At 36.2% G+C, this 25,433-nt stretch overlaps 1 protein-coding gene across 1 annotated transcript in view; it reads right to left on the bottom strand.

Moving 5' to 3' along the window:
* Window positions 1-25,433, bottom strand: part of Wdr49 (WD repeat domain 49) — a 155,447-nt gene that overhangs the window by 98,596 nt on the left and 31,418 nt on the right. Inside the window, exons 2-6 of the mRNA XM_028786760.1 lie at window positions 22,463-22,903; window positions 21,763-21,939; window positions 20,825-20,999; window positions 6,790-6,957; window positions 5,010-5,158 (exon numbers count right to left, since the gene is read on the bottom strand). Coding sequence (XP_028642593.1) covers window positions 5,010-5,158; window positions 6,790-6,957; window positions 20,825-20,999; window positions 21,763-21,939; window positions 22,463-22,903 — 1,110 coding nt within the window. The remainder of the gene's footprint in view (window positions 1-5,009; window positions 5,159-6,789; window positions 6,958-20,824; window positions 21,000-21,762; window positions 21,940-22,462; window positions 22,904-25,433) is intronic.

Here is a 25,433-nt window from a genome sequence, read left to right as displayed (position 1 = left end):
ACTTACTCAATCATGTTCATTGATGCTCTATTCATAATAGTCAGTACTATAAACAAGCTAGATGTCCCTCCAAAAATTGGATTAAGAAATGTAGTATATCTACCCAAGAAAGTATTAGTCACCTCTTAAAAAAAAAAGTCACTGTGAAATTTGCAGGCAAATGGATGAAACTAGAAAAGAATCATCTGAAGTGAGGTAATCAAGAACCAGAGAGAGAAGTATGGTATGTATCTGCTCATATCTACATATTTCCTATTAAATAAATAACTAAACTACAATCTGTAGACCAGAGAGAAAGGTAGGCATACACGAAGGGACTAGGAGGGAACATTATATACCACCCTGTGAGAGGTAAATAGAATAGATTTTATGTGTGGACTGGAGACTAGGGTTGAGGCAGAAGAGACAAGAATGGGATAATCAGGTCAGAGAGGGGAGGAAAGATGGAATTGAGGGAGGGAATGAGAGGAAAGACAGATAGAATTGAAGGGCATTTGAGAAGCCGTGTGGAAACCTAATGCAATGGATACTTTTCAAAATATGAAGTTTATCCTAATGATATCCCTAAATAAGGAGAGAGACAGAACCCAAACCAGCCATCTCTTGTCACCAAACAAAGCTCCCAGTATTAGTACTGTGTTTCATAATTTGAGTTATTGGCCAATAGGATCCAATGGAAGTCATCAAACAACCCATGCTTTTGCAAAGACAATAGGTTGTTGTCTACAAACTTACAACTACAAAGCCCTATCACTGAAGACAATACCCACACATCTCATTGAACATGGAGATATCGAGATGCTGCCTATACAGAAACTTCACCCCATGTTCTAGTTTCATAACATGGAAAAGTTCTCTGAAGGCTACCAAAAGAGAAATGTAAACAACAACCTTTGATTGACAATCTGTACTATCTGCAAATATGCTAGGGCAATGGTGACACAAACTTTGTGGGAGTAGCCAACAGATGTCTGATTTGGCTTAATGCCCACTCTATGTGATGAAACACATACCTGATATTGCTTGAGTAACCAAGAACCAGAGATTAGATAGCCCAGAGTTCTCAGGTAAAACCAAATACTAATGGTATAAAAAAATTAGAAACAGTATTTTTTAATTAATTGGTGATTAAATAAAAGAGTCATGACCAACTATACCATAAAATAGAATGTAAGGAAAAGAAAAGAGATAGAGAGACAGAAATATGTAAATATATTCACAAATATTTTTTTTCACAAAATGTTCTCTATGAGGTTTGTTTAGGAAAATACAATACAGAAAATTTTATTTTATACAATACACATATACACAAATAATAAATACCATCCAGAATCTATACATACACACTAACAACATATAACAACATAGTACAACAATACTTCAAAATATTAGTATATAACCTCACTGTACAAGAGGAAAAGAAGTGATCATAGTTATGTCCTGAGAGAATAGTAGCTTGAAGGAGAAGAGGAAAGAAAGATATTTCCCTCTCTACCCCCCATGTATCTTCATCATTTGAAGTCTTTAAATGAGAGACTTAATCCATTTATTTGTACAATTACAACAAAATGAAAACCCCTTTTCCCTAGATGAACAGATGGAAGTTGGGATGGGTCAAGACCAGTGGGTAATGTCTAGTCAACAACACAAAAGCCCACTGACTTTGTTGCCAACCCTTGTTCTAGAGTGTGGATGCCTGGCTATGGGAGAAATCAGAACATCAAACAAAGGATTAAGTTAAAAATTAATACAATCCTAGTGGCCAAATTAGGGCTAGTATCCTACAAAAGAGCAGCCAAGAGAAAAGTGGAAATGAACCCAGCTTTATGAGTGGAATGTTGTCCCCCAGTAGAGAAATATTTTTTTACTCTTACAGTTTCTCCTTTAAATGAGAAGATAACCAGCTTCCAGCAAGACAGAAGCTTAGGAGGAGTTCGAAATAAAGTTTCATTGGACAATAATAACTCATTATGATATCAAGTTTTAAAAGAATAAATTGTTTTATCATCCCTTGAAAAGTGGCTAACCTTCCTAAAAGAACTAAAGTTGTAACTTGCATTGTAAGAATTGTTTAGATGTGATTTTCTTTGATCAACAAATCTCTAATTTAGCAACTGATTGATGATAGTACAATCTAATCAAAGGCCTTTTATAAAACAGGAAGATGTTTCATTTTCTCTGGAGTTCTAGTTTAACTATAACCCTTTAAAACATCCAAAAGAATTTTCCAGCAATAAAGCAAAGACTCAGCCCAGGAGCAGAAAGCCCTGCTGTTTGCTGTAGACATATGGCGTAAGATTGCCATACATTTTTCAAAGTGAAATGCATTCCATCCAAGGTGAGTGACAGCATGACAAGCTTTATAATGATGCAACACTTTAGTAACCAAAGAGAAAATTGAAGGACGAATCTGCTTTGGAAAGAAGTCAGGTAGTCGAAATATTGATCACCGCTGTATGTGATCAATCCTGATTCATAAGACATGATTTTGCACTTGTTTTTAAGGTTATAAAACCTTTCATGGATCTCCATAATGATGAAATATCTGCTATTTGCTTCATTTCTGTCTGGTTCATATTTATTCACTTAACTATGATTTATTGAGGATCATGCACATGTATGGCACAATCCAAGAATTAGGTACAGTCCCTGATTTAAAGAACACTAACATTGACTTATATTATCTCCTACCATGTGGTTAAAATACCAATATGTGCTAGATTTTAGGAAAGATAAAAATAAATTTAACAAATAACCATTATCTTTTAGTCAAAATTTTAAGGTTAAACTATAGCTGCACAGTGTAGATTGTGTTAATTTCAATAATTGAAGTCAAAACAAAGTTTTCAGAGACCTCAAAAACTAAGACAACTAAATCCAGGAGTGCGTCCTAAAAGGTCTGATTGTGAATTTCTTTTTGAATCTATATCCAAACAATAGTTTTCACTTAAATCTAGCAAAATGTAGTCACAAAGTAAACACTGCAAGGTGCCAAGGGTTGTGAAAGATACTGATAATACAGTCTAGAAAACACACTAACATCTTATGGAAGCAAATTAATGAAGACAAACGTATGTTCTAATGAATGACAATTGGAGTACACAGAAAGAAGCACCCACAACTACACAAACATCTCCAAAGGGCTGCCAAACATCCTTCTGTCAGATTGTAATAGAGGACAAGAAACTGCAGGCGAAAGTAAACATTGCAGTGCCAGGAAACTGTATGATGGTTAAGTACTAAGAGTCAATGCAACTCGAGTGTGAAATTAATAAACCAAGAAAAAAGTGAAATAGAACAGCCAGATGGAGGAGGGTTTTGTGTGAAAGGTTGAGAATTTCAGAGCTGATTGTTAAATGGAATGTAGAGATGGGAGTCTGGAGTTAATTCATTCATTTGGTTGTTTTCCTGCAGGCTCGTTTTCTGTTTTGTTTTGGGTTGTTTGCTTGTTTGTTTGTTTTTATTATTAACAGAATGAAAGGTATAGTGGGGTCTAACTTTTCAGCAACTATGAAGACTTGTTAAGCAAGGTTTGCAGGATTCAGTATTTTTGAGTTGACAAGGTGAGTTTTGGTTTGGTTTGGGTTTTGTTTTGTTTTGTTTTGAATCTCATTGTCTCTCCCTGGATTGCCTAGAATTCACTATGTATACAAGACTGGCATTGAATGAAATAGAAATCCTTCGGCCTCTGCATCTCAAATGCTGAGATTTACAGTGTGCACTACCATATCCAGCAAAGACAAACATTTTAACGTTAGAACAATGGTAGCTGAGCTAAGGGGGCAAGATGATGAACAGAGTTTGGTGATAGAATCAAAAAGAATTGGTAGGTGACTGGTATCATTTAAGGGAAAAAAAGATTTTCATGATAGTTAATAGGAAAAATAAGTTACATGAACTAACTTCAAGATATTAATTGGGTTGTGGATACAGGGTTGAATATTAATTTCTAAAAATTATAGTTTCTCCTTTAACACAGATACATTCCTCTAACATAGAACAAAAATTATCTCCACTTACCTATTTTTCTCTTCATAACCAAGTATCCTGAAATCTCTCATTTGTGTGTGTGTGTGTGTGTGTGTGTGTGTGAGTGTGTGTGTACTTGCTGTATGTATTATGAGTACAACCTGTGTGCCTGGTACCTGTAGAGGACAGAATAGGGCATTGGTCATCTGAAATTGGTGTTGTGGGTGGCTTTGCACTCAACCATGTGGAGTCCAGAAACATAAGGAAAGTCATCCATCTAGTCAAAAATCTATAATAGATTTGACTGAACATTTAAAGTTTGTAATTATGTAATATGGAAATTTTACAGTACATAAAAGGTAACTTTGGGATACTAAGAAGTTTACTTAGTTAGATTTCTTTATGAGCTCAGAATTTAATCTAAACTACATGATTCTTGAGTCATTGCCTACCATATTGAGACTGCCCCATCAAGATAAGAGTAAATCTCAGTGGTAGAGTGGTGTTCAGCATGTCTAAGGCTTTAAGTCAGATCCCTAATATCTCCAAATACAGACAAAAAGTGTCCCAGTAAGATCACCAGAACATAGACATTTAATTAAAATTCACCGTATACTTGATATATTTCAACTAGCTCAAATGTGTAATTTAATGAGTCTTTTAATATTAAAGTGATAATAGTTAATCAACTCTCCCTTTTCACTGTTTTACCTAAGCAACATTTCCTTATTCCCACATTGATTTTTTCCATGTTGAATTAATGAGAACTTTGAGTGCTCTTCACTTGCAATATCCAATAAAATGAATTAAACCTATAAGTACATGATTTGAACAAAAATTAAATGAAATACTTTTTGTCCAAGTGTCAGGAATTCTTAAGAAGCAACAATCAATCAATACCTATTCCAATTGTAGAGTTCACAATACTTAGCCAGTTTGTATGAACAACTGATATCTCTCAGAGAAATCTGGGGTTCAGGGGAGATTTCTTTAGGAACTTGAAATGCAAGTGGAAAAATTAAATATGTAGATTTACTTACTTTATCCCTGGAGAAGCTGAAAAGTTGTTTTCTCTCAGCAAAGAATTGAACTGCTATGACACTGGCTGAATGACCCCATAGAACACCAACTGGTTTAGACAGGACATAGGGATTCCAGAGGCAAACTTTATTGTTGATGCCAGCCGTAGCTAGTCAGAATTTAAAAGAAAATAAATTGTTTTTAATTATCTTTTTGAAATGAGTCTGTCTGTAAGTTGAGGAATGCCTCCTGATGAACACTAGTATCCCCGTCTTAATGGAAGAAAAACCCTGGCATTACCCAACTAGACTCGACTTCAGTTGAATGGAGGATATGAGTTGATCTTGAGGCAAAAATACACATGGGCTCGAATAGGAAAAGATAGTCTCATTTGGGATTCCACCCATAACTTGCCTGGGTACACTCATTCCTCTTATCCCCAATGTTCCCTATCTCTGGGACACAAGCAAGTTAGACAACATGAGAGGTGTTTGAGGGTAGGAGGGAAGAACTAAATGTTCACGGGTCACAAGTGAACAAACAAAAATATTAGGAACAAACTATTTTTACCAGTGTTTCACATATGCACAAGCCACCAAGCATCACAAATTTTTTCATCCTGGTTGTAGGATCAGATATTTCTGATCATGGCTTCTTTATATTTAGGGACCATTTCAAGACCAAGCTGTGTAGTATGCAACGTAACTCTCTGGCTGTTTCTTAGTCTTGAACTGCCTATGCAGTTGTGATTATTATGCTTCCCAACACTGATGAAAGTATCAAACAGATCAGTATAGGAGGACTGAATAACTATCCAGCCAGTGAATTAAATGGGTGACATACGAGTCTTTACCAAATACCTCAAGCCTTCTCTGATATAGGTGTAGTATTCTTAGAAGTCTTTCTATCTTACAAGGTCTATGTTAAGATATTTTATATCTGCTATTATCATTGGGAATTTTAAGCATCTATTTTCATAATTAACATCAATATTTTTCCTGTAAATGGTAGCTTCTAAATGTGGATTTGTATGACCTGTACCACAGGCCACATGTGTTCTCTGTAACTACTCTATTAATTTTTCAGTAATAGATATATATGTCAGTTTTATAGTGCTTAAACATACATAGTCATACATCAAATCATCAAATTTTAGAATATATAGATATCTCATTTAAAAGATTAATACCTGGGATACATTATGTTTCCTATATCTTTTTAATAAGGACAATATTGCCATAATAAATTAAAACCATGATAACCTGTAAATTTGCAAAACAAAAAAGTTAGAAAATATATTCTGAAGAGTATCTAGGATTTGCAGTTGTGCTGATATGTGCAAGTGTCTGTGCATGTATGCCTTTGCATGTATACATTTCATGTACATGTGACACAGGAATGTGTGTGCCTGTGTGTGTATATGTGTGTGCACATATGTACTGGTGATGAAAGTGACTGATTTGTTTGGGTTCAGCATTTCACTGTGTTAGAAAGATATCAGTATAGCAGATGCTGTACAAACTGTCTTCTTTCACTATATTATCTTCCACCCCTACCAATTCTAATAAAAAAAGAGTCATTAAAGCATTGGGGTGCTTTCTCATATTTCACCCCAGTGTAATTCAAATGCATTGCATATCATATGCATCATTATCAAACATTCTCCAGCAATAAAATATGGGCTGCTCAAGTTGGTCTCCCTGGCAATAAAGCAACAAGGTACAGTACTTCTCTGCATACAAATATGCATCCTAGACAATTTATGAGGCCCTCATAGTTATCATGATTTATTTTACATACCAATTAAATTGAGCTGAGAGTGGTAATCAAAAGCGTGAATGCCCTGGGCAATGTTGAAAGATGTCATTTTAAGGAGTTTTTTTGACTTCTCTCTCCATGCCAGCACCACAGTATTTGTACTGCTCATTGTACTGGAGATAAAAGCATCTAAAGAAGCATTGTAAGTAACTGAAAGAAAATAAGAATACAATCTTCAATTGTTAATTCATCAGATATTAGCAATAGAAATATTTAATTACAATAATAGTAAAATTGACTAAGTGTGCTGACATGTCCTAGCACTCAGAGCGGGTCATTTACCAATTCCATCACCAAAGAATTTATAGCAAAAAAAGAATAGCATATCTCCATTCTAACTTTCCTCCACTCTAGAAATACCTTAAGAGATTTGTTTGTTTGTTTGTTTGTTCATTTGATTGTTTGTTTGTTTTTGGAGGGCATTGAGAAGTAAATAACACTCATCACAAAAAAATCATGGGGCATTGTGTAGACAGAAAATAAAACGGTAGTCAAAATTATGTAGTTTTCCTCCCTGACCTAAGGTAGGCAAACAAGAACTAGCAAGCTTCTGCTTGCTCTAGCTCATAGTCAAATAATAATTTATTCAATGTTTAAACAATCTAGAATATTTAAGAGTAGATGGGCCAGGACTCAGACTTGGTATGATTCCCAAATAAAGCTAAGATTCAGGTCAATATGGCGGACCCTCTGTCAGATACTGTGGATAAAATCTTACTCCCTATGCAATTAATGGGCTGGCCACCTTGTGTCATAATGGGCTTTCATTCTTGTCATAATCACAAGTTCCCCAACACAAGTAACTGTTTCTAGACCAACATAGAACACTATACCCTCTACTAACATAGAAGCCCTCTCATGTTTTTTGCTCAGAAAAATAATTTACTTGTATCCAAAATTGAATGATTTTTTTGCCTTGATGCCAAGATGAAATTCTTGTATCACCAAAGCATTCTGTCACTTGTATAGCATAGGGGAAAGTTGCTTAAACATAAGTGCTTTTAAATGTTTTCTGCCTGCTGCTTCTTAAGTAGAACCAAGTGAGGTAGATATAGACTTGGAAAACAATTCTCAGTAGATCAGGAGCATTTCTGTACACCTAATGAAACTGAGTACTGGCTGCCATTTATTCAAAATTATTTTTTCAAAGGCATATGCATAACAAAGAGCCTTAGAATGCAGAGATAGTGTCTCCCTTTGAAGTAAATGGCAGACATGAAGAGCAAAAGTATCCTCCTCTGGAGCAAAAGGAATTGCATGTCCTGCGCTTCCTATAAAAAGCTCAGATTTCTTAAATATGGCTTTCTGCTTCTCTACAACATCCATGGGCAGGCATAAATGTGCCTCTGTAGACTTGCAGCAAATGTGTCAATTGCATATATATCTACATGTGTGTGTGATTTTATACACACACACACACACACACACACACACATATATATAGATATAGATATAGATATAGATATAGATATAGATATAGATATAGATATAGATATAGATATAGATATAGATATAGATATTTTGTAATCTCTGACACAGGCATCATGTATCCTTGATTACTGTAGGAATCTTCGTTCTATTGCTCACTTATAACATTGTACTACTGATTATCCTTGAGACAGCATATTTACTGTATAGCTAAGTTGGAAAGAACATGAAGACTGGCAAGATGGTTAAATCTAGGTCAAGGTGTTTGCCTCCACCTGATGACCTGAGTCCAATACCTAGAATCCACATGATGTAAGAGAGAACAGGCTATCATGTGTGGTGCGTACCCCTCCAGGCTCATGCCACACTGCACTCAGAGATGATATCCATTCACACAAAGAAATGAATTTAAAAATAAATATTTTCAAAAGTAAAAATATTCAGTCTCCATAATACTTAGTAGGTACTGTTATGATTACATATTTGTAGCCTCTTAAATTGATACACTGAAACCTACTCTTCAAGGTAATGACAATAGGAAGGGCTCCCCTTGGGAGGTAATTATGTAATTATAACCTCAGAATTTGGGTTGGAACCCTCATATAAGATAACTGAGGGAGGTTGTTTGTTTCTTGTATTATGAGACAACACAACTGGAAGATAGTATCTATAATTCAAGAAGTGTCCTTCTCCAGATACCATGTCTACTAACAGTGTAATCACCGAACTTTATGTCCTTGAGAAGTATAAAAATAAATGTCTGTTATTTATAAGTTATTCAGAACATATGCTTATATAAATATGCATAAATAAATTTCCAAATAATTGCTACAGGCAAGGAAGCTGAAGCTACAGACCTTTCTATCTTACCTATCCTATTGAGTTCATTATTCCTAAAAGCAGCTGGAATTAATTCATTAAAGAGCTGATATTGACATGAGAATGGCCTAATTTAATATATTTCATATCTGTGTCCCTAGCAATTAAATATAGCACATGCATAATTATATTTAATGAGATTGAGACTTTTTAGAGTACCACCTACATTGGTTCTCATTGGTACCACAGAAATCGGTTCTCAAAGGATGTCATCCAATCTTCAGAATTACTGGGTATTTGTTAACTCCTGCAGTGTGATGAAGATACTGAAGAACTAGATTCACTCTGTACCTTAGACATGTGGCTCTGAGCTTAGAAGAATGTAAACCAAATAATCAGTCAATATCTTATGCCATAGTATTGCTACACAGAATTCTACAGGGATGTGTTAAAAGAGAGGTATCTATGTAGGACTCAGTGCTTTGAAGACATTTCACAACTATTCTATTGATGACAGAGATATGACAAAACACATGACTTGTATTAAGAAGGCAGAAAGTAAAAATAAGAAACTTCTTGTGTGCATTGACAGATACGTGTTACTAGCAAAAAAATAAATTTAACTATCACCCCAGGTTAGGGCTTATCAGTTAATGGAGCCTTCTGTTCTTCAGAGAACCTGAGTTTAGTTCCCATTATGTATGTACATTGACTCACAAAATCTCCATACCCATGGGGTATGATAATCTCTTCACATTTTCTTGAGCAACTACACCTACGTACTTGTACCTTACCCTTAGACACACATGCCTACATGTAATTTTTCCTTGTCTAAAAATTAAGACTCCCCCAAGGAAAACAGCATGACAGCACATACTTGTGCTGTCTCCGAGATGGGATAATGAAAGAATTTTGAGCCCACAAAAAATTCAATTGACTTTTTTACTTTACAGATGAAAACTCAAAACTCACCAACACAAATTTAATAATGAGGCTAAAACAGAAGGTGATTATTTCAAACTTAGGTCTGGAGTTCTGATATTAACCTTGTGGTCAGAATAATGGTACATAGCATGAATATCACAGATAGAAACTGAATGCCAGATGCTGGCAGAGCCAGAATACAAGTTCTGTCTGGACAACCAGACTCCTTGACCATCATGTTGTAACATGCAGAGGAGTCACTGGAAGATCAGAGTGAAAATGCGGATTCTCTCTGTGCCAGCTTTATTGGGCATCATTCCCATGGTACTTGATGGTGCTGCTTATACTCCGTAAGGACCACACTTAAAGTAACAAGATGCTGGAAAGAATTCTGTAGAATACAGACATCACTACACACTCAAAAAAACTAATCAACATTTCTTAAGTTTCAGACACCAAATATTTATTTAGAATTTGATAAAAAAAATTTAAAAAACATGGACTCCATCAGAAAAGTGTGCACAGAAACAAGTTTTTATATACCAGAAACCTTTGTATTTTCAGAACCTGTACACCACAATTCATACACGATAGAGCTGAGAAAGTCCTGGGTTGGACCTTGAGTGCAAGATAATGTAGGAGTAGAAAAGAACTCTTCACTTGCTTTCTTGCATGGCTCTTAATACTGTTTTCTGGAGAAAGGTTTGGATATATACCCCCAGGCTGTCCTGGAGTTCCTTCTGGACTCAGGCTCACCACGCTTGCATTTGAGACAGCCAAGAGTTGGGATTCCAAGTGTATATCACAACACCTGGCATCCTTGGAAAATTCAAAGTTTCTTTCACTAATTATTTATATTAATCAAAGCACAAAATAGATTCTGTTTTTTTAGTTTTTACTTTTTTAATGCAAATAACTTTAACAAGATGTTGAACTGAATCTTTTCTGATCTGATGTTGAACACAATTTATTCAAGACAAAAGAGAATCTCAAAAAGAGAAACCCCTCTGGTACCCAGACTAACTCACTGTGAAGAGTCATGAAACAGAAGCGACGTTACTGAACAAAAAAATATTCATGTTCCCAGTCTGTTCCTAGCTCATCCTCCATTGTTAATTGCCGTTGCTCTGTTGGCTATTTTTTATGATAAAGAGAATTTGCTGGCTCCTTCTCATGTACCAGTAAGCACGCCTGGAGTCCTTGGCCTATCATAATCTTCATTGTGTAAGTTATTTGAAATTTGCTAATGAGGAGACAGACATTCCAAAACTCAATTTGCTCCAGGTCATGTGGCTAATTACAGATAGAGAGGAGACTGAACTAACTGTGAGCTCTCCTTTTCGCTTCTATTGTGTTCTCTTTTTCTGCTAAGCCACACTGCCACATATATGTCAGGAACACTTCCGGGATTCTTTCTAACACCTGCTACATTTCTGTCCCCTGTGGTCTCACTCTGAAAACAAATCTCCACATCAATTTCAGTCTTCCCTTCCCTTACTCTTTCATGTTGCTACTGAGTCTCCAAGAGAAGCACAATTCTATATCTTCCCTGAATATCTTGATTCCCTTTTATCATCCACTATAGTTCCTTTTTATGAAAGAAAGGTAGATGCTGACAGAGAGATGAAAGAAAGCATGGATAAAGGCAGAGTGTAGGAGGAGCTAAGGTGGGAGGAGTAAGGAGAGGAAAAGGAGGAGTTGGGAGAGGAAGAGAAAAAAGGAAGAGGAGGAGCTAGAGGGGACAGAGATGTAGGAGGATGGAGAATCACACAGATATGGAGAGCACTCGTGGGGAACAACTTATAAACTTATAATTATGCTAGCTAATTGGGTTACAACTCTCTTTGTATGAGCATCTTGTTATTAATCATTATCAAACATATAAAGCCTTTGATTAATCTATAAGAATTAGAGTTTCATTCTCTTACTGGGCCCTCATGGATGGCAAAATGGTCTGGGCAATGCCCTGCCTTGCAGAGACAGCGTGGAAGATTGGTAGAGCCATCTCTCATGCTGGTATCTAGTGGGTGGCAGGGCTGGTGTTTCTGGCAGGCCTGTTCTAGCTGAGGTGAGCACATCGCCTCAGGCCGAGAAACATGGCGGCTGGGCTAGGCATAGCCACTGCAGCTTATATAGTAGGATTAACCAGAGGCTGATTTAAATAATTACAACAACGGGAGAGAGAAGGAGGTCTAAAATTATAAAGTGAATGCTTTGAGCTTCCTTAGAGAAAAGTTCATTTCAGTGTCATTTCACATGCTGCATGATGATAATTTTCTAGATATATCAAAGAATAAGTTCTACCGGTATTAAGTACCATTGAGGGACTCACTGACTGTATTTCTTTGTTTATAGAAAATATTAAAGATTACTATGGTTTGGCACTCAAAATCAATATTGTAAGATTTAAAGTATAAAACATTGTACCATACCCATATCATCAACTCCACAGAAATTATATGATTATAATAGAATCAAAACAAAATGTTTCTATCAACAAAAATTCCCTATTATAACCAATTGCCATCTTTGTTTTGGGAGATTTGTAACACACAGTACTTTATCCTGCTATAGTGTTCAAATTATTGTACTAAAATTTGAATCTGCAGAATGCCAGCTGACACTTATAGATCTGCAAGCTTACATACTGGATCTTCAACATTTCATACTTTATATATTAATCAAGATACAACTTGTTTTTCACCTGTGAAACAGCAGATCTCCTGGGGATGTATGAGGAAAAAATGTGGGAGGAGCTACTTCTTTAAAACCAAATTATCTGGAAAATAAAAATGATTCCCTCACTTCTTTAATTGTAATAAGAAAATCGCTTGCCATAATAAATTACACACACATACACACACACACACACACACACACACACACACACACGAGACCTGACACACCAACTGACTCAAACAGAGGCATACACCCACAGCCAAACAGTGGATGGAACTTGGAGATTTTTATAGAAGACTAGGAAGATTGCATCCCCTAAGTTGATAGGAACTCCGCAGGAAGACCCACAGAGTCAAGTAACATGGACCTAACCTGGAGAGGAAGCACCTAGTCTCCTAAGGACTTGAAGTACCAGGATGAGAGGATACTACCCAGGGGGACCCCACCCACTCAGAGGAGAAGGGGAGGGAAGGATGGGGAAAGGAGTGTATGAGAGAGTGACCAGGGAAGTGACCGTCTCTGCCTCTGACTATCTCTGTCGTTGACCCCTCCCCTGTTTGTGTGTGTGTGTGTGTGTGTGTGTGTGTGTGTGTGTGTGTGTGTGTAGTTTGAGTGAGGAGGAAAGGGAGAGTTCTAGGGGGAGCTGGTAAAAGGAAAGGAAGGGCAAAGTGATACAAGTAAAACATATAATAAAAATTAAATACAAAATAAAAGGCATTAAGGGGACTTGCCATTCATTGAGCCTTGTCCCCAGGTGTATTGTCAAAATGAAACTGCAAAGAAGCAATTAGTTAGTGGTTGAAGTGACTTGAAAATGAAAGCGGTACCCAAAAGTGAGGTAATGCTGTGACATGTAATAAATGTAACCAGGAGCCCTGCACACACACTTGGAAGAGATCCAGGACTGGTCGGGAAGCCTGGGTCACTGATAACTAGGGGTAATTCTTACAGGGCTTAGGCTTTCAGTCTGAGTCACGGGAGAATGCACAAGACTTTATACTGACAGTTTTAAAGCTTTTCTTTATGAAGAGGCATTCAGCTTCTTGTCCTACCTTGGAGTCCTATTCGATCAGCTTTTCCATCCAAGCAACAGTCACATTAAAGAGTAAAAAAAAAAAAAAAGTCAAAATGTGTTTTTAAAACAAAGCCCACACTGCTAAGTTTATTTTTAAAAGAAGACACAGTTAATTTCTTTGATTGGCAGAATGTCAGGAAGAAGTGTATGTATCATACAAGCAGGCGGTAGAAAGCGAAACCTTCCTTTAAACTCAGGTCACCAGGTCACAGCTAATTTCTACTGCCTTAAACACAGCATGACTCTCAGCAAGAATGACAGCAGGGTCTAGCTCCTCCTTTAACTGGAGGGATCGTTTCCATTCTGGGAAGCAGAGCAGCCCAAGTCCCTAGATCCAGCTTCTCTTGCCAGCTTAATCCCCATCAATTATAAAGGCTCCCTGAGGAAACACAACCTGGTGTCTGTGTTTAAGTTCTCAGTACCAGCCCTATTAATTACTGCAACAATTAGTGATTTTGTTATCTTCATTTGCTGGTTTTTATCTCCTTCAGAGTGTGGCCAAACGAAGTTGAGGAATACATTTTCATCTAATAGAAGCCTATTGTTTTGTTTTTTAGCAATATTTCCTCCAACCTGCATCTAATAGGCAAGAACTATAACCAAATGACAGCCTAACCACTTGTTTATTTGTTTGCTCCATGGCACAGGATGAACATGTACTTTCTGTATAGTCCAGGATAACCGCAGACTTACAATATCTTCTCAGAAATTGAATTCTAGAATTAAAGACATGCATCACTACACCTAGCTCATGTTTCTTTAATTGTGGCAATCCCAGAGAGTAACTTCAAAAACATGCCCCATAGAAGACTACTCATTAAAAGAAAATGCTCTGAGATTCAAGACAGTCTCATTACTACTGCCCCAAATATCTACATTTATTCTGTAATCATTTAAGGATATAATTATTTTTTTCTATTAAACTATGACATAGACTAGATAAGATAAAAACATTTTCTCCTTCAAAATTTCAATAAGTCTGAAACTCAACTAATAGTGAAAGCATATATTAAACACTGTTATGACTGAAACTGAGTGTCCCCCTCATATTCAATACAACATACATTTTACTTTTAGTTTTTCTTAAAAATGTATTCTCATGTTTGTGTTTCTTTCCTCACTTATACATTCTCTCTTACACTCAGTAGAAAGGGGACAAATATATGCTTGAGGAACTGTAAGAACATCCATCAATGCTGCTGAAGGGCAACAGATACCAAATTTAAGCAGCCATTACTTGGCTACCTCTGAAAGAGCAGGTCTTGGGAATCAGAGATCATGGTCCACAATCTCTGCAAACCTCACTAAGCTACAGTTTGTTTTACTTTCCATTTCTCCTCCCTTTCACCTCATTTCCTCCTCCATTTACTTCATACTAAGACAATTGAGCTTCAAACAACCAAGAGTCATAGATAAGCTGGTATCCATTGCTACATCTCATGAGATCCCTTTTCATTAAGAGTTAAGTAGCTCCATGTTCAGAAGCAGGTGAATTTGAAACCTAGAAACTAAATAGGGGAAGAATTTTAAGTTACTTATATGTGTATTCATGTACATATGGATACACTCACATGTGTGAAATAAATTATGTGTCTATGTGTTTGAGATAATTGTATGTCTATATTGTGAGATATTGTTTGGACATGTGTGCATGTGCATGTGCAGGTGCATGTGCATCTGTGTGTGTGTGTTTGCATGCATATACCTGCATGAGCTAGGGCCTAATTCAAGTTAAGTGACTACCCTATCACTGAGCTATGTACTCATCCCTCTTTTCAATTTGATTTTGAGATAAAGTCTCAGGAAGCTTTCAGTCTAGTTTTAAATTCACACTGCACCTCAGGCAGTCATGATTCTCTTGCCTTAGTCCTGACTAGCTGTAAATGGATATGAATATGTATCCATATATTTACACACAGAGATAGATGACAGTTAATTAAGTAGATGATAGATAGATAGATAGATAGATAGATAGATAGATAGATAGATAGAGTAGATGGATGGATGGATGGATGGATGGATGGATGGATGGATGGATGGATTAGATGGATGGGTGGGTAGATGGACAGATGGATAGACAGACACACACAGACAGACAGACAGACAGACAGACACAGACAGACAGACAGACAGACAGACAGACAAAGTGGATAGATGGAAGAGAGATAGATAGATGATAGATAGATAGATAGATAGATAGATAGATAGATAGATAGATAGATAGGTACACAGGTAGATATGATAGATATTTGATGCTTAGTGTTGATTACCAACTTGACAAAACCAAGAATACAAGCCTCTGGGCATCTCTGTGAGTCATTAGCTAAACTAGATTGATTATCATGTATGCCTGTGAGTGATTTTCATTATTATCTCAACTGAAAAGAAAATACCTACCCTTAATATGGGTTACAACTAGATATATGAAAAAAAAATCTCAGGAAAGCCTTGTTGCTTTTCTTGTTCTTATTTGCCATTACATGTCACTGTGAATTTATCTACCTGTTGGCAAGTTTGTCTCACCTGTTGTTGTCATTATTCTGCAATCTGTCACTGATATGGGAACCTTGGACTAAAGACCGCCAGCTTTCTAGGAATCCTCTGTACAAGCCTGAAACTGTTGAAGCATTTGACCTCCTGTATTGGTCCACTCCCAATACTCAGCCTCTTCAGTGTGAAAATAGCTATTATTGGATATATAGATATTCTATTCATATATTCATAGTATGTCCATCTCCATATATTATACATGTACACATATTCTATTGATTCTGTTTTTCTAGAGAACCTAACAATATATATCAATATATAATTAACATATATCATTATATATCCCTACATATGCCATTCATATATCATTAACATATAAAAGAGCATACACCCTCATATGCATATCATTTTTATGTAGCTCATTCCTAGTTTTTGATTTGGAGAAGTATAACCTCACATCAGATTTCTGAGGTCATAGATACAATCTCTGACTTACGTCCATACAACAGCAGAGAAGGCTATGATGAAAATCTGATGAGGAGTAAATTTTCCCTGACCTAAAGAACAATCTCACACAGCAGGAAAAAAATCAAAAAACAAAAAACAAAAAACAAAAAACAAAAAAAACCAAGTAACTAATGGATAGGGGCCCTGTCAATTGACATTGATTTTAAGAAGTCTAAATGAAATTGAGAAAGAATTTAGAGTACATCTTAAGTAGGAAGAAGATGTTGACTTCTTTTAGTTCATTTTCAGTACATTGTTGATCCTTATTTTGGTATTATAAAAAGTTGACACATTATTTTGTGAACGTCACAATAGGAGATAACACCCAGTATTGTTTTTCCCAACTAATATCCAGCTAAAAATCAGAGGATGGATAGAATATACTAAATATATGATTTATACTAAAAATTAAGTCATTTACTGTCACTTGAATGTATCTTGATTTGAACCCACATATTAGAATATCAGCATGAGATCTAAAAATCATAAAGCTGCCAGGAAAGCCAACAATTGGTGTCTTTGACAATCCATCTTTAAACTATGTTAAAAGTTGACAAGTAATATTAATTTCAGTATATTTTACTCAAATCAATCAGATTTCTAATTTCTGTTCTTGTTTTTAATTGTATTCTATTTATTTATAATAATAAATATTTCTTAAAATAAAATTACATTCTAACTTATTTTTCTTTTTTACTGGTTCTGTACTTTTATTTTTATCTTCAGTAATTTATTTATTCACTTTACATACAAATTGCATCACCCTTGTCTTCTAAGATCCTCCCCTACCCAGTCCCTAGCTCTCATTTCCCAATCGCCTTCTCCTCTGAGAAGGAGAGGCCTCTCTGGGTACCAACCCACCACATCACATCAAGTCTATGAAGGACTGGGTATATCATCTCCCATTTAGACCAGACTCAGTTAGGAGAACAGGATCCATAGGCAAACAACAGAGTTAGGGACAGTTTCTGCTTCAGTTGTTGGGGTACCCTTATGAACATCAGCTACAATTGTGAAGTGGGGACTAGATTCTGCCTACAATAAATGCAAAAACAAAAATGGAGCAAAGACTGAAGGAATGGCCAAATTATGACCTTCCAAACTTGAGACCCATCCCGTAGGCAAGAACCATTCCATGACATTATTAATGATACTCTGTTATGTTTGCAGACAGGAGCCTTGCATAACAGTCCTCTGAGAGGGTTACCCAGTAGCTGACTACCCAGTACTCTGAGCTACCCAGTAGCTGACTGAAACAGGTGGAAAGACACACAGCAAACCATTAGAGAAAGCTCAGGGAGTCTTATAGAGGAGTCAAGTGAAGGATTGCAGGACCCAGAGGGAATTAAAACTCCACAGGAAGGCCAACAGAGTTAACCAGCCTGGACCCTTGGGAGCTTGCAAAGTAGTAGTGGTTTCTATTCGTTAAAGTAGATTTTCACTAATGTAGCAATTTTTAACATAAGAAAATCATTATGACTATTTATATCTATACAGCACAGTTACTATACAATTAGCTCTTGAATCATCAAGATCATTGTTTTTAGAATTAAAATATATTATGAAAACCATTAACTCATTAATGGTTAAGTTTTAAGAAAATTTTAGCATCTATAAATGGTTATCTATAAAATAATCCTTTCACAAAGAGCTGCTATTTATGGATTCTAGACATGAACAAGTTGTACATTATACCAAGATGGAGAAAGGAGGGATGAAAATATGGAGGGAGGAAAGGAGACAGAGAGATAAAAAGGAGAGAAGGGGGAAAAGACAGAGACAGAAAGAAAGTGACAAAAAGAGCTTTATCTATAATTTGGAAGCAGAGGAAGAAGAATCACATGTCCTATGCCAGCCTGAGCTGTATAATAAAACTTCCTCTAAAGAAAGAAGCAAAGGGAAAAATAGTGAGTTTGAAGTGATCTTTCTGATAAAATATATCCTAAAAATTTTAAATATGTATACACAATAAGATTAATAGCTAAAATATACAAAATAGAATACCAGTAAAATTAATTAAAAGCTTAAAAAAGACAAAGTAGGTCTCTAATCAAAATGAACCTTAAAGCAGAAATGTTTGTAACATCAATTCTGTGGACTTCTGATGTTTTGAAAACCAACTATCCATGTAAGGCAATCTGGGCTGTTGTCTGTTAACTCCTCTCAGCTATTTCTAAATAAAATATAGAAAACACCTTAACAATAAACTCAGAGCCATGAATTTGCTATAGGCCCTTAACTCACAGGCTAACCATCTCAAATCAGTTAAAAAGTTACAGAAGGACTGGATCTAAGCCTTGTATCCCTAAATGTGTTACATAGGCACAATGCCTATGAGATTAACAATATTAATCTCACTTCTATATCAATAAGAAACTTGTACCAAAGAAAATCTTAAATTTGAAATCAAAGTAAATTTTGTACCATTTAAGAAATTATAACTTCAGCTTAATAACAATTATACAGATTTCTACCGATACATTATGGCTATGCAATAAATCCTAGCTATTCCTCCTTGTTCCAACGAAACCACTACTTTTCCCTAGAAAGACAGCCCAATATTAACCACCTCACTCCCCAAGCCCAGGGAATAAGGGCGCTGATTCTTCATTAACTTCTTCAAGCTGATTATGGGTGTTGAAATATTAGAAGAATGACCTATCTGCTCCTGACAGCTTCCTGCCTTGGATTTGAAGAAGAAATTGAGCGTCTTTGTAGTTACTCCAGTTGTGGTGAGACAGCCAATATGCAAGAATTGCCTCTTTTCATCTACAGACAAATTACTGTCCTGAAAAGGACACACTTGTGGAATAGTCGACTGATTATATCTGCCAAGTCAGAGTAATCAGCCCTTAATAATTCTGCATCACTAAGTCTGTCAGATGATCCTGGGCCAGAAGGCTGAAGATCAGATGCTCCAATGTTGTGTAGTATAGGGACTGTCTAGGTTTTCAGCAGTCTCTATAAATTGGCTAAGTTTTAGAAGCTATGCTTTGTACTTCCCATAATTTCAGTTAATTCAGTCACTCTGGATTTCTGATGGGGTTGAAGACATAGTCTCATAGCCAATCCTGGCTATTTACTTGGAGAGAAAAGACTTGAGAGGATGGTTTTCAGCTGACATTCATTCTAAAGCAAGAAAAAAGCCAGGATCAGAACTAAGTCTTTTAGTTAGGAGAGATGACAGGTTCTGTTTAGTCAACAAAATGATGGACTAGGTATTAGATCTATCTTGTACCTTACTGATACAAATTGGTATAGTTATGCTCTAATTGTATTTTTGAGAGAAAAGTTTTATCTTAACAGGAAGGTTGATATGTAGGAGGAGCTAAGGTGGGAAGAGTAAGGTGAGGAAGAAAAGGAGTAAGGAGAGGAGGAAGAGCTAGGAGACAAGAGGGAGTTGGGGGAAGGGGAACATGGAGGCAGATGTTCCCGTGTCTCTGCCAGTCAAAGATAGTTGATATAGCTAGGTTGGGTATTGGGTTACACTTCTAATTATATGGGCATCTTGTTATTGAGCATTACCAAACTTATAATGCCTTTGATTAACATTTTAAAATAAAAATAAAAATTAAAAAAAAGGAAACAGTGATGATGGGAGTGTTCACGTAATTAGATTTAATGACTTGTTTTTTTTTTCTAAAAAAAAAAATACAAAGTAGAAAGAAAATTACATTCTGAAGGAGTCACTGTTTCTCATAAGAATACACATAAACACACACACACACACACACACAAAGAAGCACTTTTGAGGAATTTCTTTAAGTCTTTCACTAAGCACTGTGTGAATGACTGACATAGGTTAGGATCAGAGTGGACTTGAGGCTGAATAGATTCTATTACAATTCTCCTCTGTCTTCTGAGTCTTCCAAGTGCATAGTTCACCTGAATTAATTGAATGAAGCATACATTTTTGAAGACAATGAAGTAATTCCAGCCAGCACTCAGGGGATAAAGTGAGTCTATGCCAAAACCTCCAGAGAACCAATTATTGGTTTCTAAATTTAAATATTCTGTGTGTAACACTTTCATTAAAGAAAGAAATGTAGAAGTTGAAAATGCCTGTTTTTTAATGCTACCATTCAAACCCAGTACCTTGCCGGACCCAGTCTCCATGATGAATTGTGTGCTGTAATACATGACAACATTTCTGACATCCAGAGAGTAGCTCTGCCCAGTCTATGGTCATGGTGGCTTCTTCATCATCACATGCATTAGCAGGTCGTTCAAAAAGGGAAATCATGGCTGCTGTGAAAGCAATTGCTTGAACCTTGGGTCATCAAAAGAGAAACAAACACAGGCAATGTAAGTGCTGTTCAACAGTTCTATGTGCAATAACATCAACAAGGAATGGATTGATGACAGTAGAAGAACCACTATATAGTTCACAGAGTGGTTTCCAAGCACTGCTTTTCACTTTAATAAGGACTTGCCATTGAAAACAGGAAGAATGGAAGCTTTCACAGTCATGAAAGGGAATTGATTGTTCAAGCCTCTTCAGTGTCTGGCACACTCCAGTGTTATTGAGTAAGTAATTACTTCTCTCACCTAAGATCAATTTGATAGGAGGTGAAATGACGGTATCCAATGTCACAGGTTCAATTTTACCGTCTTTCATGCCTCTCTATTCCTTTGTTATGTTATATAAAATATGAATACTCTCTTAGCTCTCTGACAATGGAAATCCCCCAAACCAAAACAATTAATTTGAAAGACCAATAGGAAGTAAGTTCATACATTAATGGTAAATATTTTCTATCATTGGAATCTATTGTATTAAACATTGTATAATGTAACATTTGTAAGTTTTTAATTTAAAAAATATAACTACACACACAGACAAAAAGATCATAACAAAAGTATATATTTTATAAATTAAAGGTGGAATTGTAGTATAACCCATCTCTTCCATGTCCAATGAATATAGCTTCATAATTTATAACATAGAAGATCATACTCAAGGCATTTGAATTTCTGTCTTTGAGTTTAAAGATAAAATCTTTATTGTGCAGTAACATCTTCCTTTCACTTACCTTTCCATTTATATCCCCAAAAGAAAGGATGGAGTCTTTGGGATCAATAGGATCATACCAATAATCCATGCATATGGGAGCTCCTTTCAAGCCTTGGAGTTTATACTGACAAGGAAATTCTTTTTTGGACAGTAGATCGTAGAAGCAAATCTCTTTGTTTGTAAAAGCCACTGCTATCTAGAGTAGCCAAGTAGTATAAATCAAAGGATATTAGTGATGTATTTAGTGTAATTGATATGCAAAACAAGCATACACATCAAATTTCCAAATGAGACATAGTTCTCTGAGAGCCTTTAGCAGTGTTATAAAAGTATGCATAGTAGCACAAATTCTAACATTGGACTCTAGCCCCCCCCCAAAAAAAAAATTAAGCCAAAATAAAACACATTAATTGCCAAAGGCATCTGAGCACCCTTTCTTTCCTATTTTGATCCTACATTCACCACCATCCTCCAGCCATAAGAATGTTGTCAATTAATTATATATAAAATGGAAAAGATATGAGTCACTGTGATGTCATTTTGAGACACCCAAAGAGAAGGCTTTGGAAAGCATAGCCCCTCCAGGTAAGATGATAGACACCAAAGAGAATGTGGCTCTCTGTCATTGCTGGTGCTACATTTGATACTAGCCAGAGGTTCTGCCCCATCATTTTCTAGTCTTTTTCATAACTATCAAGTATATTTATAAGCATTTTTACCTTGTTAACATTTTCCAGAGAAACCAGACTTGTCACCCATAGGTGTTTGAGTTTGATAGCATCTGAAGTAATAGGAAGTGCTTCTTGAAACTTTAAGTTCTCTCCCCAGATTCCTAGTAAGCCTTCCTTGCTAATAGTTAAGTAACGACTTGAACTTTTTAAGAAAACTACTTTCTGAATGGTGTCCTTGTGTTTTCCTGGGAGGAATTCAAGATCTTTCCATTGAGGAATGATTGTTGACTTTGCTCGTTCATCTCTCTCATAAAGTGATAATAGAATAAATGAAGTCAGCTTGTCCCAGTCAATGAAACCATCCTGGGCCAAGTCCACTTTATCAAAGAGTTCTCCATATTCTTCCTTTGTGCCCCAACCCACAGTCTCTGTCATCTTCTGTACGAATTCTTCTCTGGGCATACAAATGGTTTGGCTTGGATCTTGGGACTAGAAATTAGAACCGAAAAGTAAGACAACAGAACACTCGTCATAGAATGAAGAACATTGTGCTGTCTCCAAGTTGATTTAGTTAGCAATTCTTGAAGTGTGGGAAGAAAAGCATCTCCTATTTTAGGGAGGTACTATACTTATATGAATTTTGGCAGGAGAGATAAATAATTTATAGGGCTAGAAACTACATTTTCAATTAAAAGTGTTAAGGAAGGAGAGATAGAGAATATGTGTTGATAGAGGAGGGGATTGCAGAGAATTAGGACATTGTCCATGGAGCTGGAAAAGGCAAGGTAAGGATTCAGGAAAGCATTCCTGATAGCAATTTTATTAGCTAATAAAATCCCATTTTGGACTTCTGACTTCCAAACAATAAATCAATAAAATTTCATATTTAAGCAACTAAGTTTTGTAGTAATTCTTTAAAGCAGCAACAGAAAATTAATATAGTGGTTTGTAGAAGGATGCATAAATCCTGGAAAAAGCTTGATAGAACCAGTAAAACTACAACCTAATGAAGAGGGGGGGGCTCTAAGGAGATGTTGAAGACAGCACTTTCTTGTGTTACAGTGTCAGAGCTAGAAAGAGGCTTAATTTCAAGGAAGCTGAATGTCAACCGTGTGGAATGTCAACCTCATATGATTTTGTTTGTGAATCTAGGATACCCACAATTTTTACTATTTTTTAATCCCCTGAAAGACCACTAAAATGGTAGAGTAATAATTCATACTGACTGTGACAATACAAAAAACATGGAGTGGAAGACAAATCGATAGTCTATACATATTTCAAGTAATAATAGAGCTTTCTATAGTGGGATTTGTGAAGAAGGAATCAGCTTTCCACAAAAGGAGCCAAAGAGTGAGAAAACACCTAGCATATGAGGAATTGTGTAATAAAGATGTTTTAACAAATGTGTGTTTTGTTGCCATGTGTCAGTGTCATTTGTCACAAGATCCCCCTCACTGATGCATATTTGATACAGGGCCCATTTATATGTAAGAATTCTCAGAAGCCCACAGTGTAGATCTGGACTTGGTCCTCTGCTTAGAAAACCATTACAGGACACCAAGAGCATCCTCCCTCCCTAAGGAAATCTCCTAGGGCCCCAAAACTAACCAGCTTGGAACCCTGCCGAACAACCATCCTAGTCAGATCTGTCCACCTCCACACCTGAGTCTGACTGGGACATAGCCTACAGAATAGGATCCACTAGCAGCATAGCTGCAAGTGAGATCTACCTGAGGAACAGACAACAGAGTAGTATTCCCTGTCCTCCATTGTCTATCCCATGGCTTCTTCACTTGCCCAAGAAATCCTGCTGCCATCAGGATCATTCGGCCAACACCAGAGAAAACCAGATGCCTAAAGGACAGCATAAGAACAAAAAAAATCAAAAAGACAATATGACAATACCAGAGCCCAGTTATCCTGTTACAACTAACTGCATATCCTAATGAAACTGAATTACAAGAGGAGGCACTTAAATCCAAACTTATAAAGATAAAAAAGGACTTTTAAAGAGGACATGAATAAATCATTTCAGGAAAATATATTCAATCAGATAGAAGCATTAAAAGGCATAGCAAATAAATATAAAGAAATGCAGGAAGATACAAACAGGTGATGAATATGTATAAAACTCTAAGATCTAAAAAGAAAAATGGAAACAATAAAAAAGACAGAAACTGAGGCAATACTGGAGTTAGAAAACATAAGAAAGATAACGAGAAATAAAGACATAAGCATCATCAACAGAATACTGGAGCTAGAAGATAGAATCTGAGGATTAGAAGATACAATAGAAGAAATCAATGTATTAGTCAAAGAACGGTGCAAAATCTAAGAAGTACATAAAAAAATCATCCAGGAAATTTGGGACACTATAAAATGACAAAATCTAAGAATATTAGAAATAGAAGAAGATTGCCAGCCCAAAGGCCCAGAAAACATCTTCAACAAAATAATAGAAGAAAATTTCCCTAACCTAAAAAATAAAATATCTATAAAGATACAAGAAGCTTACAGAACACCAAATAGTTTGGACTAGCAAAGAAAATCCCACCACCACCACCACCACCACCACCACCACCACCACATAATAACCGAAGTATTAAAAAGACAGAACAAAGAAAAAATTAAAAACAGCCAGGGGAAAAGGCCAAGTAATATATAAAGGCAGACATAGCAGAATTATATCCAATATCTCATCTGAGACTTTAAAAGCTAGAAAGGCCAGGGCAGAGGTCTTACATACTCTAAGAGACCAGAGATATCAACCCAAATTACTATACCCAGAAAAACGTTCAATCACTATATATGGAGAAACCAAGATATTCTGTAACAGAACTAAATTGAAACAATATCTTTACAGTAACAAAGCCCTACAGAAGACAGTAGAAAGAAAGCTCCATCCCAATGAGTCTAACTACATTCAAGAAAATATAAAAAATAATTTCACACAATTAAAACCAATACAATCTCTCTCTCTCTCTCTCTCTCTCTCTCTCTCTCTCTCTCTCTCTCT

This window comes from Grammomys surdaster, unplaced genomic scaffold (assembly GCF_004785775.1).
Source record: "Grammomys surdaster isolate TR1022 unplaced genomic scaffold, NIH_TR_1.0 125580, whole genome shotgun sequence".
Classification (NCBI taxonomy): Eukaryota; Metazoa; Chordata; class Mammalia; order Rodentia; family Muridae; genus Grammomys; species Grammomys surdaster.
Note: the sequence above shows the minus strand (reverse complement) of the source record. Positions and strands in the feature narration are given on the sequence as shown.